Source organism: Rana temporaria, chromosome 1 (genome assembly GCF_905171775.1).
Source record: "Rana temporaria chromosome 1, aRanTem1.1, whole genome shotgun sequence".
Lineage (NCBI taxonomy): Eukaryota > Metazoa > Chordata > Amphibia > Anura > Ranidae > Rana > Rana temporaria.
The window spans coordinates 194,016,022-194,038,067 of NC_053489.1; the positions used below are offsets into that span (position 1 = coordinate 194,016,022).

A 22,046-nucleotide genomic window follows, 5' to 3' on the forward strand; every position below is an offset into this window, starting at 1 on the left:
AATGCATTAGATTACTATAAAAATGCCACTGGCAGTGAAGGGGTTAACACTAGGGGGCGGGGAAGGGGTTAAGTATGCCTGGGTGTGTTCTTACTGTGGGGGGGGGGTGGCCTCACTAGGGGAAACACTGATCCTCGGTTCATACATTGTATGAACCGAAGAAAAGCATTTCCCCTGCTGACAGGAACGAGAGCTGTGTGTTTACACACACAGCTCCCGTTCCCCGCTCTGTACCGAGCGATCGCGTGTGCCCGGCGGCGATCGCGCCCGCCGGGCACACGCACGGGAGTCGGGGGCGAGCGGGGGGCGCGCGCGCGCGCCTCCGGCGGCGCGCGTGCGCCCCTAGTGGCGGCTAAAAGGTAGGACGTCATAATACGTGATCTCGCCTAGGAGAGCCACCTTGTGGACGTATTATGACGGTGCGGCGACGGCAAGTGGTTAAAGAAATGTATTCATATTGAATTACACTAGTTTTCAGAACCAATCATACAGTATGATCAACTGAACCACATGTGCTCTTGCCACACCATGCATTCTTCAGTGTAGACGAACATACAGGAAGTTCCACTCTGCCCATACATGGATCCATTTATAAAGGCACAATATTCCTCCCCAATAAATACATTCGTCAACCCAAAGCCTGGAAAGTGAAATTTTTGATTCACCATTGTGACAATATCACACTGCATTATTTGTCCATATTGTATCTATACATTATTTTAACCAACCTTTCTTTTTAACATCCAGTTGTCACTAGACAAAGCTTAGTCAAAGCCATGCAAATTGACACCTCATGTTTTCATTGATAATATTTAAAAATGGTGAAAGATCTCACACATCTTACTAAAATACCAATGAGAGAGAGAGAGAAAGAAAGAGAGAATGAAAGAGAGAGATAGAGAAAGAAAGAGAGAAGGGAAGAGAGAGAGAGAGAGAGAGAGAGAGAGAGAAGGAAAGAGAGATCTCTATATTATACAAAACTATTAAATCAATAAGGGCTTTCTTTAGATTTTCAAATGATTGTGTACAAATTATCTCTTATTATTAAAGAAAGACTTGCCCTATAATAAACTTTTATAGTTCACTAACATTCACTCAGACAGATATTTTTGTCTTTAAAAATCTCAATGAACTCTCAAGAAAAGTTATTTAGGCTCAAAAATATTTTAAAACCATTACTTCAAAAAAAAAAACCACATGTTCTATGTTCTCCAATTACAACACTAACATTCAGCAGACTCGCAGAAGGGTAATTTACCACAACGTTGAGAGAGCATTTCCTTAATGACCTCTAAAGTAAAACATCTGTTAGCTTGCCACACACTGTACGATCTGCTAGCAATCGAATTTTATCGTTTTCCTAATTTTTAACCTCTTTCAAAAAATTTTGAACATATTCGGTTTGTACATCTGCCAAAAATCATGTACATTACATTATAATTTGACATTTCTTGACTACAGCAGCGACAAAAGATCGTTCAGCGGACAAACTCGTGAAATTCACAGACTAGCTCCAGCCTAATGAACTGTGAATTGGCCATTTTCACGAGAAACTCCTCTTCCCAACCAAAGCCTCCACTCTCGTCAGAAAACATCACATTACAAAAACTTTTAACACTCATTTGTTTTTTGTTTTGTTTTTTACAATTTTTTAGATTGAACATAACTTTCATATTTTAATATTTTCCCTGGGGAACCTTAAGTAAATTATAACAATCTACTACCTTATTTTACCAACCAAACCCAAGTTTAGAATCTTTTGTAAAAATTGCTCAATCCTCAACTTATTATTAATTCTTGCAACCAAATCTATAGGATTTTCTGTTAAATACTAAATACCGTGTTGTTTACCATTATCTGAATTTTAAACAGTTCTTTACACAATCTTAACCAATAATTTTCTCTTAAAACTTTGTTCTGTTCCCATGTTTGTGCTTTGAATGACATATAATAACACATTTTCAGTTGTTTAGGCTAAAATATTCATAAACATTTACAGGCAGAATTAAAGCGGATGTGCCACTAAACAAATATATTAAAAGCCAGCAGCTACAAATACTGCAGCTGCTGACTTTTAATATAAGGACACTTACCTGTCCTGGAGTCCAGCGGTGATCGCAGCAGATGACGAGCCGATCGCTCGTCACCCTGCTGCTCCCCCCTCCATCCACGGTGAGGGAACCAGGAAGTGAAGCGCTCCGTCTTCACTGCCCGGTTCCCTACGGCGCATGCGCGAGTCGCGCTGCGCCCGCCGATTGGCTCCCGCTGTGTGCTGGGAGCCGAGTGTTCCCAGCATACAACGGGGGACGGACGGGAAGCGGAGAAAAAACCCGTCCTTTGCCCGTATCGTAGGGCCGGAAGTGGGTGCAGATACTTGTCTGTAGACAGGTATCTGCACCCCCCTCCCCCCTGAAAGGTGTCAAATGTGACACCGGAGGGGGGGAGGGTGCCGATCAGCGGGACTCCACTTTAGAGTGGAGATCCGCTTTAAACTTAATTTCCTCATTAAAGAACTTCTTTACACTCTGACATTAATTAACTAATTACCCTATGGAATATATCACAGTGATTATGGGACTCAAAACCTGTAGTTTACTTGGTCTCTTGCTTTAAACTCATCCGGGACCCCCCTCAGGACCCTTCTGGCATCTATATCAGAGCCTATATCACACATATATCAACTATATTCCAACCCACAAATTCCCAGTGATCACAATCATCACCTATATCACACATATATATATATGGTTTCTGAACATATTACCCTGCCAGTCTAATGGAGGGAAGGAGATTAAAGTACAGTAATCAAATATATGAAAAAAGATATATAGTTTAATTATGATGCGGGTGGCACAGTCCATCATATCTCATCTCCAGAGAATGTTTTCGAAAGAACTTCTTAACCGTTACCCAGGGAGTATACAGTGAATATCGGTACCTACATCAGAAATGCGAGAAAATACTCGTAAAGGAAATTAGTTAATTATTTTTCAAGAGCGGTCACATAATTTCTCAAAGTATCAGACTGTAATTGCAACCGTCATGGATTATAACAACCTAATCTAGAGACTGTTTCAAACAAGATTTCAAAAGGGGATAATGAATGCTTCCCCCTTGGGGCCACTTTCCCTCTAGCTCTGAGGGTGGTATGGTATGTGAAAAAAAAACGTTAAATGTGGTACCCAGGACCTTCCATATTTCTTTTGTAACTGTAGCAGTGAATGCAGGGCCTTGATCACTCTCTACCACCTCAGTTACCCCATGGAGCCATCAACATACAAGGTGAGCTAAGACATTGGGGTAGGGGGACACAGGACAGAGCGCAGGTGAGCGGATTCCACCTTCATGAGCTCAGAACAATCATGTTCATCCAGGGTAGGAGCAGGTAGGTCTGCATCATTCTCTTCCTTCCGTGTTTGTCCAAAGACATGGCACAATACCGCCCCTGGACAAAACGAAGGAGAGAAGAAGGGCCGGTGGGCCACAGAGCACAGAATCCAGTATGGGCAATGGACGGTGGGCAGGAGAGGATGCCATCTGCGTTCACAGGGGATAGAGGGGGTAGTGCAATACTGAGCACATGGGGTTGGGGCAGGACGGGGCAGGTTGGAGCAAGGCCTGTTTGCAGGGGGATGGACCTCCAGCACAGCACAGCATTCGGGCGGAGCACTTGCTACCACAATAGCAGTGGTGTAGTTCAGCATACATACAGCAGCTTAAACCTTGGGCAGATCATCAGGGAAAGCAGCAGGGGCACATGGTCTTGAAGGGGCAATATCCGCAGTATAATAGCTCCTGGGCACCACACTATAACAGTATAACAGGCAACAAGCCATATATGTATCAGGTCCTGAGTCACATACCACCATCAGGGTAGGTAGGTCATGTGAGGCTGTCTCAGCTAAGGTGGCAGGGAAGGCAAAGGGAAGGTTGGCCTGGAACCCAGTGATAAATACAGGCAGGGTCCCACAGATCACACAATCTGACCAATAAAATGATAAAAATCAGTGAATGCTGGTCACCATTTAACATCTAAATTAAGCTCAGCGTAAGAAAATAAGCTTCAAAGATAAGCATTGTGAGTTACTAAAATTCCTTATTATACATCAACATTACCAGTTGCTTATGACATGAAACAGTTAAAACTCATATACATTTATCTAACAAAGAAACAGTTGCAATCCATCAGTCTTACTTTTTAAAAAAACTTTTTCCCAATGTGTTATTTTTGAATGTCTCGGCCTCTATCAGCCAGCAGAGAAATAGTTAACCTAGCTTCTCCTAGAATCTACAGACAGACACAACCTGACACTCCAAGCTCGTCAATAGGATTTTTTTAAAAACCTCCTGTTCAAGGAAACACAAAGGTGGGAGGGAAACCCCCCGTGCCTGTCCAAGGCAGAAGGGAGGGAGGGGATGGATGGGAGTGAAAAAAGAAAAAAAAACAGGCTGCAGTGTGTGCAGTCTCCCATTTTTGGGCTGCTTGCATCTCCCATAAAAAATGCATGTAAAGATGCATGGCAGTTTATGACACGAACAAACAGTAAAACAACACACACAGGTAGAATGTAACCATTTCAGCCCCCATGTCTGTAGAGCATTAATGACCCCCTAACCCCGAGTTTATATATATATATATATATATATATATATATATATATATATATATATAAAAAACAAAAAAAAGATATATCACGTGTTTACAGAACCCTCCGTCAGTAAGCATGCTTACTGTCATAGCTATGACTAAGCATTGAGGTTCAGTGTGAAACGCGTCAGCTGTTTATTTCCCACTGTATGCTGTTTTTTGTAGTGCATTTTCTTTTTACCCAATAAAGGGCACGCCTTTTTTAGACATTGGAGTGCGGCTGTCCATATACATTCCTTTCTTTGCATGCTTCGTGCATTGCCGACACCCGTTGGTTCTTGAGTGGACAGTGATTGCCTTAGGTGTGCTCACCTGGAGCGGCAGTTTTTTCTAATATACAAGTAAGCTGAGAAGGCTTTTAACGTGTTTACTTCATTACCAAAACACCTCGTCCTACTCATCAGCCTATTTTGACACCTCGCAGAGCCCAGAGCTTTACTAAAAGGTAAATTCTGTGTCTACCCTTAACTACATTTCCCCGAGACCCCTCTCTTTAGACCAGACATATCCAAATGTGCATTCACATATAGACATCTCTACCCCGAGACACGTCACTTTTGCATCACCGGCCCAGGAACCCTGAAGAGAAAATACTGTCCACCCACCTCCTACAGACATACACCTGAAATAGCCACATTCAAAGTAACACAAAACATAAAACGTCAACCGGCAGAATAGGGACGACGGGTCCTCTTTAAAAAGACCTTGTTCAAGAACTTACCCATCTTTGGTCTGGACAGGAACAAAAAAAACGTGAATGAAGGGAGAAAGCCTGTTTTACGGAAGAATACGGCAAAAGGAGCATAAAATGGACTTCTCCTACCGTGTGCCTAGGAGGTAGTCTCTTTATCCAAACAGGGTCTCTCCATCCAAGCTCGATCCGTTGTGACTGGTCAGGAAAAAACAAAGTCCCACACTGGGCGACAATTGATAAGGATTGAGACCCCTGACACAATTTCAGGGCGAACCCCATTCTACCCCATTCTGCCGTTGACCCAAATCATAATACTGAAACTAGCAGACCAGAGAGAGAAACAGTCTACATCCTTCACCTTTCCAACGTTCAGCCAAAGAGAAGGGGCTGGACTTTTTAATTGGTATTTTATAAACAGAATGACATCAGGGGCAGAGCCATATTTGGTCCTTCGATGGAAGAAGGGGGAGGGGGTTTAGGAGTGCGTACAAGGGACCATCTGTCTTTACTCAATTACTTCCTCTGTGTCTCCATTTCAGCAGAGATGTAATTGTAACTTTAAAACATTATATCTGTCATTTAATTTAAGGATTATAACACTTGTAGTATAATCTCACACATACATATGTTTATCAAGAAATAAAAGCAAATGTAGCACCACCCCCTCAGGAGCCGCTGGTTGTTTTGGGTTCGGCGTATTAAGTTACCTCTAATCGTTGTCTAGGGTGATTGTAGTGAGCAGAGCAGTAAACGAATGTCCAATCAGCGACTACAATTTTCTGAATGCTTTATTTCTCGGCCCAACACGACCAACATCAACATGAGGTAGAGAGAAAAGGTTGATGAAGTAAGAGAACTTTGCAGTATCAGGCCTGGATATGAAAAGAGCAATCCTGCTCTCAGTAGTAGTAGATACAGTTCATCGCCATTCTAGCCAGAGTGGGTGAGGTGCCCCCGGACAGACTCCCGCCACGAGTCTGGCAGCCAAAGTGTCACTTTTGAAGTTGCTGGGAGGAACAGGCCTCTGCCACCAGTGGGCCTCTGCCACAGGCCTAGAACTTGGATGAGCTGAATAATTGAGCTTATCCTCCCAGTAAATTGTGCTTGGGGTCACCGACTGACAGTACTGAGGTTATCTGTCAGTGTTCAGTCACCCAGATCCCCGATGGTTCGTTCAAGCTTCTCAGACAACCTGCCTCTGGGTTCTCCTTGAGCCGATCCCCCACCGCACAGCACGTAGCTTGGGATCTCTTCAGTAGAGTTGGGGACCCAGTAATAGCATCAGTTGCTCCAGGCCATGAGGGCCCAGAGTCAGGAACTCCGCGTTGCGCGTGACCCCAGGCCATGTGGGCCATAGTGGTGGGGCCCGCGATGTGCGCACACTCTAAAAGTGGGTGCCGAACCCGGAACCAGGAAGAACCAAGAACAATGGCGTCTGCCACAGATATACCCTCCCCCAGCATGCCCCGCGAGGGAAAACTCCTCTAATTGGCTGCTGGGGAAAAGTGGCTCTGTTAGAACCCCTCTAGTGCCAGCTGTCGCCCAGGGATGGGATCGCATCCCTGGAGCGCAGACTGACCCACAGGACAGTTCAGGAATGACAGCAGCCCAAATTTAGCACAATTAGGAATGAGAGCAACTTATCTCTCCCATTCCCCCACTAACTTTAGCGTAGTGCCCATACTGAAAGTAAGGGGGCGCTACACAAATAAAACAAATAGAAGAATATAATGAAAGAAAGGCAACATTTCAGTGGTTCTAATCATAACACAAAAATATTCATTTTAGTAACCTCCATCACAGGTGAGGCAGTATGGGGGGGGGGGTAGGTTAAATGCCTTTGGGTGATAGGTGACACGGTATGGGGGGTATTTTCTAGGGTGGCTATGATGCCTGATCTTTTTAGGGTAAAAACATGTCAATGAACTGGGATATGAAGACAATTAGTTACATAAATCAAGCTGTTAAAGAGGCAGTAGATGCGGCACATGCTCTATTTTCAGAGAGCGGTGGTAATAATCCTAGCTGCAATAAACCTAGGGATAGGCAGGCACTAAAGGGTGACTAAAGCCTAGTGCGCACGATCAGAAAATCAGCCAAAAAATATTGCTTTTGAAGTGATAATACGATAATGTAGTCGGTAGTACACAGCTTTCAAGAACTGATCATGAGAGTTCATGCTAAATTATTTGACTAGACAAACTCTAAAACGACGTAAAAGTGTTAATGTTACTTTATTACCGCTGTGCTGAAAATGAAATTTCTGCAACTCACCACAATGCACGAAATTGTGCTGCTACTGTGTGGCCCTCTGGAAATGTTGGGGGCAAAACATTTCAAGTTGACCACTACTGGTTAATTATATCCCCTCCTCATCGACTGTTTTAACCTGTTGCTGATCGCCAAACGTATATGTACTGCAAAGTGGCGGCTTTTGCAGGCAAAATCACGTACCTGTACGTGATTTTTACTTCCAGATTTGTGACAAAGCAGGAGCCAATCAAACCCGATGTCCGCCGGGACTGACAAATCATTTCCGACAGAGTACAAGCACCTCCCCACACAGTTAGTAAGCACTCCCTAGGGACACATATAACCCTTTGATCGCCCCTGATGTTAACCACTTCCATACCAGTGTCATTAGTACAGTGACAGTGCATTTTTTTTAGCACTGATCACTGTATTGGTGTCACTGGTTTCCAAAAAGGGTCAGTTAGTGTCTGATTTGTCTGAAATGTCACAGTCCTGACTATAAGTCACTGACCGCGCTATTACTAGTAAAAGAAAATCCATAAAAATATACCCTATTTTGTAGATGATATAACTTTTGTGCAAATCAATCAATATACACTTATTGGGATTTTTGTTACCAAAAACTTGTAGAATACATATTGGCCTAAACGGATGAAGACATTTTTTGCATATTTTACTGGATATGTTTTATAGCAGAAAGTAAAAAATATTGTTGTTTTTTTTTTTTTAATTGTGGCTCTTTTTTGTTTATAGCACAAAAATTCAAAATCGCAGAGGTGATCAAACACTACTCTCTATTTGTGGGAAAACAAGGACATAAATATTATTTGTGTACAGCGTTGCACGCCCGCGCAATTGTCAGTTTAATAATGCAGTGGCGTATCGTAAAAAATGGTTTGGTCATGAGGGGGGGGGGGGGGGGGGGGGTAGAACCTGAGAAGTGGTAACACTTGCCCGGGCGCACCACAACTATGTGTGTCTCATGCGGGGCACTCCTATTGAGGTGCCCTGCGACAGCAGGGATATATTTTTTTCTTGTGACGCGATACAAAGTGTCATGTTTGCAGCCTACGTACATCTTATACACAGCTCGCAGGGGAGTGGTTATGGGAAATGAAAATGTGACTCGACTGGGTACATTTTTGGTTGGAGGCAGTAAAAAAAAAGGCCTATAAACCACCTGTAACCTTGTTATACAAAGCAGCATGGCCTCTAGTGTTATTAGCAGTATAATATAAATATATATATATTTATATTATACTGCTAATAACACTAGAGGCCATGCTGCTTTGTATAACATGGTTACAGGTGGTGTTTATAGGCTATATATATATATATATATATATATATATATATATATATATATATATATATAAAATATATATATATAAAAATATTTTTTATATATATATATATATATATATATATATATATATATATATATACATACACACATGCGGAGTTTGCGCAAACGGGAATGACAAATGACAAACTACTCCTCAGTTCTCTTAAGAACACGTGCTCGTCCAGCCTACCTGCCAATCACTGTGAAGCGCGCGATATTTCCTCTTCCCTATTGGCTGTGCGGTGTGGGCTCCGCCCAGTTTCGAAGTGCTAATCTATGCTGCGTACTGCGCAGAGGCTTGTCGGTCGGACGTGTGAGAGGAGCGAGACGAGAAGAGCGGAGCTTTTTAGAGGATAGCGCGTAGCAGGTAATACACAGAAGGACTGTTCCGGGTTTGGTTTTCTATTAATAGACCTTCTTTCTAGCCTCTCTCCTCGGGTGTGGTCGGAGCTCCTCATGTATTAGCGCGGAACCAGGAGCTCCTGGCGGGCGGTAGGCTCAATGTCCTCTATAGAAGGGATGAGGGAGGGGTGTACTCTGTGTAGTACTGGGGGATCGGGTGTTCGGGGGGTTATGTTATGTGTCAGAGGGTGAAGTCTTGTGTTTTTTTTCTGTTTCAGGTGTGAGACATGTCTGGAAGAGCCAGAGCCAGATCCAGGGGGAGAGCACGCGGCCAGGACACCGCCCCCGCCCCGGGAAAGGTTTCTCCTTTTTATTGGGGGTCTATAGATCAGTTATTGGGGGCTTATAGATCAGTTATTGGGGGCTTATAGATCAGTTATTGGGGGCTTATAGATCAGTTGTTGGGGGAAATAGATCAGTTAGTTATTGGGGGCTATAGATCAGTTATTGGGGTGATGTTTGGAGATTGGCTGGACACAGCTAGCACACCTGGCCCATTCACAACTGATTGTAATTCTTTTTTTCCTGTGTGATTGTCAGTACAAAAAAAAAAAAAAAAGCCCCAGCACCATATCACATAGGGGGGAGAGTATTGTAAACTCGGTGCTAAAATCTCATAGATGCTTTACATTTTGGCCCTATGATTAAAGCGGGGGTTCACCCTAAAAAAAAAATTGCCTGCCAAAGTCTGCACCCAGATCCCATCATTTGCAGATAATCGCTCAATGAGAGTCCACCAATAGCTGCATGAGCTATCATGCCTCCTATTGTTTTCCTGCCCACAGTTAAAGCGGGGGTTCACCCTAAAAAAAAATTCTAACATTACATTGAGCCGAGTTGTGAGAATGACATGATGCTGAGCTTTTTAATTTTCTTGCCGTACATACCGTTTTATTTATATTTTCACCGCGGCTTCCGGGTATGTAATCTGGGCTTTCCTATTCACATGCTTTCCATCATCTGCGAGTCGGCTCTTTACGGCGCCTGCGCACCGACGTTCGGCTTCTTTCGGCAACTCGTGACGCGCTGTATGCGCCGGTGGGAAGCATGTCAATCAATTAGCATGTGAATAGGAACGCCCAGTCCCGCAGGATTACATACCCGGAAACTGCGGTGAAAATATAGATAAAACGGTATGTACGACAAGAAAATGAAAAAGCTCAGCATAATGTCATTCTCACAACTCGGCTCAATGTAATGTTAGAATTTTTTTTTAGGGTGAACCCCCGCTTTAACTGTGGGCAGGAAAACAATAGGAGGCTGATAGCTCATGCAGCTATTGGTGGACTCTCATTGAGCGATTATCTGCAAATGATGGGATCTGGTTGCAGACTTTGGCAGGCAATGTCCGCTGGGTCCTCCCGTAGCTCATCGCAAAAGGTTCAATTTGCCTGAGCCTTGCATCACTCGTTAGCAGTGTGATTTAACTTGCAGTTTGCAAAGTGTCTCATGTCTCCCCTCTGCACAAGCCAAGTGAGCAAAAACGTCAGCAAAATCGGATCAAAGTTGCGCATGAACCTTTCTCCAAATTGTACTGCCATTCCACCGCCTCATTCTGAATTCCCACAGTAGCAACACGTATTTTACTTGTCTTGCAAATTTGCACTCTAAGGCCCCTTTCACACGGGGCAGTGGAGGTGCGGTGGCGGTATAGAGCGCTAAAAATAGCGTCGCTATACCGTCGGAATTGCCGCAGAATTCGGCCTCTAGCCGTGCAGTATTAACCCCCACTAGCAGCCGAAAAAGGGTTAATACTGCCCGCAATGCAGTTTCCCATTGTTTTAACCACTTGCCGCCCGCCAATGACATATTGACGGCGGCAAAGTGGTTGTCTGATCCTGACCGGACGTCATATGACGTCCTCAGGATTCTGAGCCGCTGTGAGCCCCCGGGGGCGCGCATCGCGGCGATCGTTGTTGCGGGGTGTCAGTCTGACACCCCGCAACACCGATCTCGGTAAAGACTCTCTCACGGAGACTCTTTACCACGTGATCAGCCGTGTCGAATCACGGCTGTTCACGATGTAAACAGGAAAAGCCGTTGTCGGCTCTTCCTCACTCGCGTCTGACAGACGCGAGTATAGGAGAGCTGATCTGCGGCTCTCCTGACAGGGGGGGGCTCGCGCTGATTGTTTATCAGCGCAGCCCCCCCTCGGATCGCCACATGGACCACCAGGGAAGCCCACCCTGGACCACCAGGGTGGGCAAAAAAAAAAAAAAAAAGTCTGTAAAAAAAAAAAAAAAAGTCTGTAAAAATAAATAAAAAAAAAAGCATTAAAAAAAAAAAAGATGCCAATCAGTGCCCACAAATGGGCACTGACTGGCAACATAGCTAAATCAGTGCCGCCCCAGTGTCCATCAGTGCCACCCCACATTGTCCATCAGTGCCACCCTACAGTGTCCATCAGTGCCACCCCACAGTGCCCATCCATGCCCAGTGCCCACCTATCAGTGCCCATCTGTGCCACCCATAAGTAGCCATCAGTGCCACCCATAAGTGCCGCCCATGAGTGCCCATCTGTGCCGCCTATGAGTGCCCATCAGTGCCGCCCATGAGTGCCCATCAGTGCCGCCCATGAGTGCCCATCAATGCCACCCATGAGTGCCCATCAGTGCCGCCTATGTGTGCCCATCAGTGCCGCCTATGTGTGCCCATCAGTGCCGCCTATGTGTGCCCAACAGTGCCGCATACAAGCGCCGCCAATCAGTGCCACCTCATCTGTGCCCGTCAGTACTACCTCATCGATGCCCATCAGTGCCATCTCATCGGTGCCCATCAGTGCCGCCATATCAGTGCCCGTAATTGAAAGAAAACGTACTTATTTACAAAAAAATTAACAGAAAAAAATAAAAACATATTTTTTTTCAAAATTTTCAGTCTTTTTTTAGTTGTTGCGCACAAAAAAAAATCGCAGAGGTGATCAAATACCACCAAAAGAAAGCTCTATTTGTGGGGAAAAAAGGACGCCAGTTTTGTTTGGGTACAGTGTAGCATGACCGCGCAATTGCCATTCAAAGTGCGACAGTGCTGAAAGCTGAAAATTGGCTTGGGCGGGAAGGTGTATACGTGCCCTGTATGGAAGTGGTTAAATGGGAAGGAGCGGTATACATACCGCTCCTCTCACCGCTCCAAAGATGCTGCTTGCAAGAGATTTTTTCTCTCATGCCAGCGCATTGTCTCAGTGTGAAAGCCCTCGGGCTTTCACATTGAGAATACTGGGGTGGGAGTTTTTCAGGCGGTATTTAGGCGCTATTTTTTAGCGCTAAACCGTCTGAAAAAACTCCTCAGTGTGAAAGGGGCCTAAAACTGCATCAGAAAATTCACATGTAAGAACATGCCTTGTGCATACAGGGTGTTTTATTTGGCTCCTCTCCATGCATTTTCTCCTGGCAGAAGCAGTAAAAGCTGCGTATTGCGCACAAATTTTGGTGTGTCAACCATTTGAGCATTAATGGATTCCATTGGCCAGAATATTAATTTATTTTGGCCATTGGAATACATTAACAGCTAAATGCTAGACATGTGTAGTGATTAGGCACATCTAGCATTTTTTTTTCTGCTCTTCAGCTCATCCTGTGAAAATGCCTTTAGTGTTGTTTTCTGCCTGTAAATGCGCCCCTTCTTTTACACCTGTAAACGCCCATGTATGCATGGGCACATAGAGGTGCTTTTACAGACAGTAAAAAATCAAAGCATTTTTTAAGCTCAGTGTGCATGAGAACTAAGGGTCGGGTGCGTTTCTGCATGCGTGTTTTTAATGCATTCTGGAGCGTTTTTTCCCCCCTCTTATTTCATCATCTTAACCATTAAAAGTGGAGGTTCACCCGAAAACTTAATTTTTAACATTAGATTGATGCTCATTTTGTCAAGGGGAATCGGGTAGTTTTTTTAAAATCGAAGCAGTACTTACCGTTTTAGAGAGCGATCTTCTCTGCCGCTATGGGCTGCGGGACTGGGCGTTCCTATTTGATTGACAGGCTTCCGACGGTCGCATACATTGCGTCATGATTTTTCGAAAGTAGCCGAACGTCGGTGCGCAGGCGGCGTATAGAGCCGCACCGACGTTCGGCTACTTTCGGCTACTCGTGACGCGATGTATGCGACCGTCGGAAGCCTGTCAATGAAATAGGAACGCCCAGTCCCGAAGACCATACCCGGAAGCGGCGAAGAAGATCTATCTATAAAACGGTAAGTACTGCTTCGATTTTAAAATAAACACCTGATTCCCCTTGACAAAATGAGCCTCAACCTAATGTTAAAAAAAAAATTCGGGGGAACTCCCGCTTTAAGGGCCGCCTCCTGCATATTTACGTCGGCAGAATGGCACGGGCACGTACCTGTACGTCGCCTTTAAGAGCCCAGCCGTGGGACCCGGTCTGAAGCTCCGTGACCGCGCCCTCGGGACCCGCAGACCCGATCGACGCCAGTGTCCCGTGATCGGTCACAGGAGCTGAAAAACGGGGAGAAGTGTGTGTAAACACACCTTCCCCATTCATCTGTGTGGCAGTGACACTGATCGTCTGTTCCCTGATATAAGGAACGACGATCAGTGACGTCACGCCTACAGCCACGCCCCCCTACAGTAAGAATCATTCCTTTAGGATACACTTAGCGCCCCCTAGTGCTTAACCCCTTCACTGCCATTGTAATTTTCACCGTAATCAGTGCATTTTTATAGCACTTTTCGCTGTGAAAATGACAATGGTCCCAAAAATGTGTCAAGTGTCCGATGTGTCAGCCATAATGTCGCAGTCACGGAATAAATCGCTGATCGCCGCCATTACTAGTAAAAAATAAATTATTAATAAAAATGCCATAAAACTATCCCCTATTTTGTAAACGCTATACATTTTGCGCAAACCAATCAACAAACGCTTATTGCGTTTTTTTTTTAACCAAAAATAAGTAGCAGAATACGTATCGGCCTAAACGGAGGAAAAAATATTTTTTTTTTATATTTTTCGGGGGTATTTATTATAGCAAAAAGTAAAAAATATAGCATTTTTTTTCAAAATTGTCGCTCAATTTTTGTTTATAGCGCAAAAAATAAAAAACGCAGAGGTGATCAAATGCCACCAAAAGAAAGCTCTATTTGTGGGAACAAAAGGACGTCGCACGACCGTGCAATTGTCAGTTAAAGCATCGCAGTGCCGAATCGCAAAACCTAGCCGGGTCCTTTAGTTGCCTAAAGGTCCGGGTCTTAAGTGGTTAAAAAAAGAGGCTTTACAATCCCTTATAGTGAAAAAAAAACTCCCTAAGGCTGGATTCACACCTATGCATTTTCTCTTATCGTCCATGGATGGACACAGCTTCTTAAATCTTGACAAGTGGGTTATGTTCCCTGTTTACAGGAGAGGACTAGGCAGAAACATGTTAGATAATTAAATACGTGTTACATTAAGGCCGGGTACTAACGAGCAAACATGTACGGTGCCTAGCAAGGAGAAGGACGTATGGCTCCCTTTGGGCCCAGCGCCCTGAGGAGAAATTTAATTTAATTTTACTTTTTCTTGAAGAATCTTCTTTCAACTGTCGGCTGAGAGACAGGCTGAATAGTATAGATCCTTGTAGTCTACTCAGTCCGACCATCAAGCGTGGGCACATCTTTGCAAAGAGGCTGGGTCTGCCACGCCATACCCATTGACTCCAGGGGTAGCCGGTGAGCTTTGCTCCTAGGTCCACATATGACTGGGCTGTGGTGTTGTCTCTTTGGGTCCCTTTTTGGGGGTTTGTCGTATACTTTCCCCTCTTGGCCCATCTCTTCCTCCATGTGTTTCGACTCTGGTGCTCTCGGTTCTTCAGGAACCTTCCTTTTGGAAACTTTAGAGAGATTTTCTCTTGACACTATCTCAGAAGGTGGCCCCTTTAGTGGCCTTTACCTCTGTTAGAGGGGTTTCTGAGTTGGCGGTCTTGTCTTACGAACCGCCATGCTTGATCCTCCATAAGGATTAGGTGGTGGTGCGCCCGCGACCTTCCCTTCTTCCGAAGGTGGTTTCGGCCTTTCGCTGGAAATAGGACATTGTTCTTCCATCCTTCTGTCCTCGGCCGGCACATCCTACGGAGGTTGCCTTTCATACTTTAGGCGTGGTATGCGCTTTGCGGGTGTACCAGCCTGCTACGGCTCAGTTTCGGAGTTCTGACTGTCTTTTGTGTCAGTGTCTGGTCCACCAAAGGGCCTGGCGGTCTCGTCGACCACCATTTCTTGGTGGATCAGGCAGGCTGTCATACAGGCCTATGCTCTTAAGGGGTGGGCCTCCCTTTCCGGTCACGGCACTTTCGACCAGGGCAATTGGTGCTTCCTGGGTTTTTCCCGACATCATGCGTCGGTCTCACAGGTGTGCGAGGCGGCGACTTGCTCGTCCGTTCACGCTTTTTCCAGAATTTACATGGTTGCTGTGAGTGTATTTTCTGATGCTTTTTTCGGCCGCTAGTTTTTGCCGGCGGCTGTTTAAAGTTGCACCTCCTCCGTTGAGGAGCTCTGCTTGTTTTGGGGTGAAGTTAAATTTGGTTTTACTGATATATTTCCCACCCCTCGTTTTTTTTACACTGCTTGGGGACGTCCCACTTGTCAAGATTTAAGCAGCTGTGTCCGTCCATGGACGATAAGAGAAAATAGGATTTTTAGTGCTTTTTGCAGATTTGCACTATAGTCCATTTCACATGGTTTCCTATGGAACACGTTCTGTAGTGCAAATCTGTAAAATGCAAAAAGCACTAAAAATGCATAGGTGTGAATCCAGCCTTAAAGCGGAGTCAGCAGCTACAAACACTGGCCCTGTGTTTTTTATGTGGGGTGTATTTGTTCAGAAGGGCCTCATTAGGCCTTCTCATCCACGTTGCAGCGTTTTGCCGCCATTTTTGTGGCGCCAACGCCAATTTTTTGTAGCTTGCTGCTACCATTGTGAATTCCCATTGGCGGCCATTTTGTTGTGGTCGCGCTATGGCGCAGCTTACTATTTGCGGTCGGCCATTTTACTGTGGCCGTTACCTGCTCTGAGGCATCCGGCGGCCATTTTGGAGGTGGTTTTTGACCTCTAGTGCTAAGCTTCTACAGCACGCAGCACAGACCTCCTCATGATTTTTTGATCACAGCTTTACCTCACAACAATTCTCACACACACGATGTGTTCTGAGGGTAGGCAGTGGCGCTGAATGGTCTTCGTGATTGGTGAGTCCCCTGGGTAACCCCCGGTCAGCGCAGCAAGGAGGGTGGGATTTATTCAGGTCTGAAATGGGTCTCTGAAAGCTGTCTAGATGGATTCAGTGGGGGAGATTCAGATAGAGATACGACGGTGTATCTCCTGATACGCCGTTGTATCTCTGAGATCCGACGGTCGGATCTATGCGACTGATTCATAAGAATCAGTTATGCATAGATCTCCCTTAGATCCGACAGGTGTAAGTGACTTACACCGTCGGATCTTAGGCTGCAATCTCCCGCCGGCCGCTAGGTGGCGCTTCCATTTGTATACGCGACGGATATGCAAATGGGGAGATCCGCCGATTCAGAAACGAACGCCCGCCCGTCGCTTTTTTTTAACGTCGTTTGCGTTCAGCTTTTTCCGGCGGATAGTTAAAAAGTGCCCCTCCCCCCATCATCCCCTGGGGACTGCTCTGGCACAGACTAGGACCTGGCTGTCACATCCCTGGTTCTGTGTTGTCTGTGTAAGTGGACCAGAACCTTCCTTGTGAGGACTCCTCACTTGGGTTGGTGACAGGACACTTGTCAGTGGGCTTATTGAGGCTGTATGGAACTCACTTATGCTGTATTGTGCAGCTCGGTCTGATTTGTGTGCACCAAAAAAAAATGACCGCTCTGTAAAAGTTTTTCCTTATATGTCCTTTTTTTTTGGACTAGTTCATTGATGAGGAATGGGAAAGGCCGCAGAAGTCCTTGTAGTTCCTCAGCGCCTGGGGTTTAGGTACCCCTTTGAGGAGAGTTTAAAAAAAAAAATAGGCTTCTCCTCAGGTAGTGGCCCCCAGTTTTTTCGTCGGTCAGGGCCCACGGGTAAACCCTCCCAGGCCGACAAGGGCTCATCTGGGGACAGAAACGTCCCTGGGTGCGTAAGCCAAACAAGCCGACACCCAAACCCGCCAATGCATGAAGCCTTGCCCCCTGCCCGACTCATGGGTGGCGGGACGGCTTTGCAAGTTCACAGCTCGGTGGACCTCCCTGCTCTCTGACCAGTGGTTCTGCGAGGTGTGGTTCTGCGAGGTGGTCTCTTCGGGGTACAAGACAGAGTTTCTTTTCTATCCACCGAACAGATTCTTTCCCTCAAGTCTCCCTCTCCTTCCCGCTCATCTGTCTGCCCTGCTAGGGGCAGGGCAGGACTTGCTAAGTTGCGGGGTAATTTTGCCCGTCCTGCAGGACGAGAGGTTTCAGGGTTTTTATTCGAATCTGTTTGTGGTCCCGAAGAAGGACGGGGGTCCTTCCAATCTTGGATCTCAAAGCCCTGAATGCCTTTGTGAGAGTGAGGAAGTTCCGCATGGAATCCATTCGCTCGGTGGTAGCTGCGTTTCATCCGGGGGACTTTCTGGCGTCCTTGGACATCAAGGACGCTTACTTGCACGTCCCTATTTGCGCAAGTCACCAGAGGTTTCTGCGCTTTGCGATCGGGGAAGACAATTATCAGTTTGTGGCCCTTTCCTTTGGCCTAGTGTCAGCACCAAGAGTTTTCACCAAGGTGCTCGCACCGATTCTTGCTTTGCTAAGACAGCGAGGCATTGCCATCGTGGGCTACTTAGATGACCTTCTTCTGAGAGCAGCTTCTGGTTCAGAATTGGAGGAGCATGGGTCTATAGCCAGCCAGACCTTTCTAGAGTTCGGGTGGGTGTTAAACATTCAGAAGTCGGTCCTGGTTCCGACTCAGCGTTTGGAGTACCTAGGGTTGATCCTGGACTCCTTGGAAGCAAAGGTCTTTCTTCACTTGGAGAAATGACAGACTCTTCAGTCTGCAGTGAAGGTGTTGACATCACGCAAATGGTTGTCTCTCCGTTTTTGCATGCGATTCCTGGGCCTGATGGTAGCCTCCGTCGAGGCGGTACCGTATGCCCAGTTCCACACTCGTGTACCGTGTTTCCCCGAAAATAAGACGTACTCCTAAAATAAGCCGTAGCGGGATTTCGACGTAAGATCGAAATATAAGACATCCCCCCGAAAATAAGACGTATCGATGGCGTGTCGAATCCCCGAAAATAAGACGTAGCGATGGCGTGTCGTATGCGTAGCGGCGCGGGCGGGAAAACAAGACGTGATAGGCGTACTGTACTGGTGCGGAGCTCAGGAGCTGTAAAGAAGTCGTGCAGCCCTTCTTATCTGCTCCACGGTATCTCTAAGTGACCGGAGAGGTGTCGGCAGCCCCATAAATACGGTAAGGTCGGCTCCATACTGTTGTACCATACTTGCCGGTAAAAAAAATAAGACATTCCCCGAAAATAAGCCATAGTGTGATTTCTGGAGGAAAAATAAATATAAGACGGTGTCTTATTTTCGGGGAAACACGGTATTGCAGAGGGAGATCCTGTCCAAGTGGAACAAATCTCCATTGTCTCTGGATCGTCAGATTTAGTTAAAGGGTCACTAAAGGCATTTTTTTTTTTTAGCTAAATAGCTTCCTTTACCTTAGTGCAGTCCTGGTTTCATGTCCTCATTGTCCCTCCTCTGTAGACTACATCTCTGCGTCTGGACGCTGTGTATGTCTTCCAGACTGCAAGGAGGTGTGAATTACTGGGTGTGTCTCTAACACCCCAGCACCTCCTCTCTTTCATTAATTTATTTTTTATCATTTTTTTAAAAAAACGGCCTTGCGGTGCCTGCAGCTGCCGAGTCTCTCTCTCATCACCCGATCACGCCGTAGAGAGAGAGAAACTCGTCTTACACTGTGACACTGTGTGCAGAGAACAGCCGAATGGAAGGGGGTGAGTGCGCTCTGCCTGCTCCAGCCCCCTCTCTCACTGTGCCCGCCCACACTTCAGCCAGCCTGTGCGATCCATCTGTGATTAGGACGTGTGGGCGGGCTATTCAAATCTTTGCACAGAGCGCGTCCCGGTTTTTTTAACTGTGAATGCGCGATGCGCAAAGGATACTGGGAAATGTAGTTCCCAGCATGACAGCAAAGTCGCTTTAATGAACGAGCGGCGAGAATCAGGAAGTAAAAGGCAGAAACGAAACCAGATAGATGCAGGTAAGAGATACGATGGAATTTAATCACTTTTCACTATTTTTTTAAAAAAAATCACTAAACTATTATGACTTTATAGGATAACGCAGGGCATTTTAACAAATAAAATGTTTTCCTTTAGTGATCCTTTAAGTCACCTAGTCAGAGTCTCTGAATTGGTGGCTGAGATCCCTGGCTCTTCGGTCAGGGAAATCGTTTCTTCCCTTCCAGTGGACGGTGATTACGACGGACGCCAGCCTCACGGGTTGGGGGGGGCGTCTGGGGGGTCCAGTCGTCCCAGGGTCGCTGGACTCTAGAGGAATCCTGTCTGCCGATCGATGTCCTGGAACTTCGGGTGATCAGGCTTTGCCTCTCCTCGAGCTCGGCTGCAGCGTCAGAGGTCGCTCACATCCTAAGTTGGGAGGAAAGAAATGTGCCGGCTCTGTCGGCCGTCTACATTCTGGGCGTAGAAAACTGTCAGGTGGACTACCTGAGTCGCCAAATGCTGGACCAGGGGGGAATGGTCGTTGCATCCGGAGGTGTTTCAGCTCCTTTGCAGGAGATGGGGCACACCGGATGTGGATCTCCTGGCTTCTCGCCTCAACCGCAATGTGTCGAGGTTCGTGACCAGGTCCAGAAATCTCTGGGCAGACGCGTTAGTGGCCCCGTGGGGTCCGTATCAGCTACTTTATGCCTTTCCCCCACTAAAGTTGCTCCTTCGTCTGCTCCACAGAGTGGAGGCCGAGGGGATCCAGATGATTCTAATCGCTCCAGACTGGCCTTGGTGTCCTTGGGACGCCAATCTCGTGCGCCTGGTGGCGGATGTACCTTGGCGGCTGCCAATGCGGGAGGACCTTCTGTCTCAAGGTCCCATACTCCATCCTGCTGTACAATCGCTGGCTTTAACAGCATGGCTGTTGAAAGCCAGGTTTTGAGGGACCGAGGTCTTTCCGATTCGGTCATCTCAACCACGCTGAGGGCACGGAAGTCTGCTTCCAGGAAGATCTACCATCGCACCTGGAAGGCCTACATCTCTATGTGCAAAGAGATGGAGTGGCGTCCACAAACGTATTCGGTTTCCAGGATTCTGCTGTTTTTACAGCGTGGAGTGGATCAGAAACTCGCCTTAAGCACCATTAAGGGACAGATTTCAGCTCTGGCTGTGTTCTTCCAGCGGCCTTTGGCAGCCAATTCTCTGGTGGGTACCCTTGGGATTTGAATCTGGTGATCTCGGTTCTTCAGAAACCTCCCTTTGAAAACATCAGAGAGATTCCTCTCTTGACATTATCTCAGAGGGTGGCCTTTTTGGTGGCCATTACTTCTGTCAGACGTGTTTCTGAGTTGGCGGTCTTGTCTTGCAAAGGCGGTGTTGCGCCCGCAACCTTCCTTTCTTCAAAAGGTGGTTTCGTCATTTCACCTTAACGAGGACATTGTACTTCCATCCTTGTGTCCTCGGCCGGTGCATCCTAAGGTGGTTGCACTGCATGCTTTGGACGTGGTACACGCTTTGCGGGTGTACCTGTCTGCTACGGCTCCGTTTTGGAGGTCTCACTCACTTTTCTCTTCTGTTCATGGACGGACACAGCAGCATCATGACCTTAGGGTATTATCCTCCTTTCTAGGAGATTGACTAGGCAGAAAAACAGCATGTTAAGTGTTAAAAACTCTACACAGTACAGTACCTCCCAGGGGGCGGTTCCCCCGGGTACATCCCCCACTCTGCTCTGCAGCCTCAGTTTTTTTCTGCCTAGCAAAGGAGAATGACATGGCTCCTCTGGGCCCATGTGCTCTGGGGATTTTTTTTGCAATTTTCTTGCTTTTCTTTTTTTGTTTTCCTGCATTTTTGGATCCTGAGATCTACAATTAACTGCCGAATGGGTGACAGGCTGGATCCTCAATCCTTGTAGTCCCCCCCCAAGTTGGGCCATCGAGCGTGTGCCGGCCTTTAGCTACGCGCTGGGCCGTCTACGACATGCCCCGTTGTTCCAGGGGTGGCCGGTGAGCTATACGCTCCAGGGCACACATATGACCAGGCCCTATGTCCGTGTCACAGTGTTCCCGGGCCGACAGCTATGCCGTAACTTCGCGGACATTGGTTCTGTCTGGGTTGCCTCCAAGCGGTGGTCGCAGGACGGGTAAGTAGCAGTCCCCTTGATTTGGGAGGGTGGTGCGGCTGATGCAATCCTGGGGAGGTCGATTGGGGGTTCGCCCTGCTTTCCTCTCTCCCTTCCTCTCCCTCCTTTCCCCACGTTCTGGGTGGTGGGGTCGGCCGTGAGGTGGGGGGTCCGCCTGGGGGCTCCATCCAGTGGCTGGGGGCTGTGTCTGCTTAGGGGGTGCTGTTTTGGGGGGGGGGGGTCCCCGGGTGTTTTTACTGCTGTGTGTTTTTTTATTACAATCGCGGGCGCCTTTATTGGACATCGGCGGCCATTTTATTGTAGCCCACATGCTCTTTTTGAATATCTGGCCATTTTGGAATGGGTTTTTGCCTCTAGTGGCTGAAAAATCGTCACGAACAGCTCCAGCACACTTCCTGAGGGATGGCAC

General features: G+C 46.6%; 1 protein-coding gene across 1 annotated transcript in view; it reads left to right on the forward strand.

The window, feature by feature from the left end:
• The first annotated feature begins 9,201 nt into the window (after positions 1-9,201).
• PIWIL1 (piwi like RNA-mediated gene silencing 1) overlaps positions 9,202-22,046 on the forward strand; it is a 465,014-nt gene continuing 452,169 nt past the window's right edge. The window contains exons 1-2 of the mRNA XM_040347413.1: positions 9,202-9,307; positions 9,561-9,641. Coding sequence (XP_040203347.1) covers positions 9,570-9,641 — 72 coding nt within the window. The 5' untranslated portion in view covers positions 9,202-9,307; positions 9,561-9,569. The remainder of the gene's footprint in view (positions 9,308-9,560; positions 9,642-22,046) is intronic.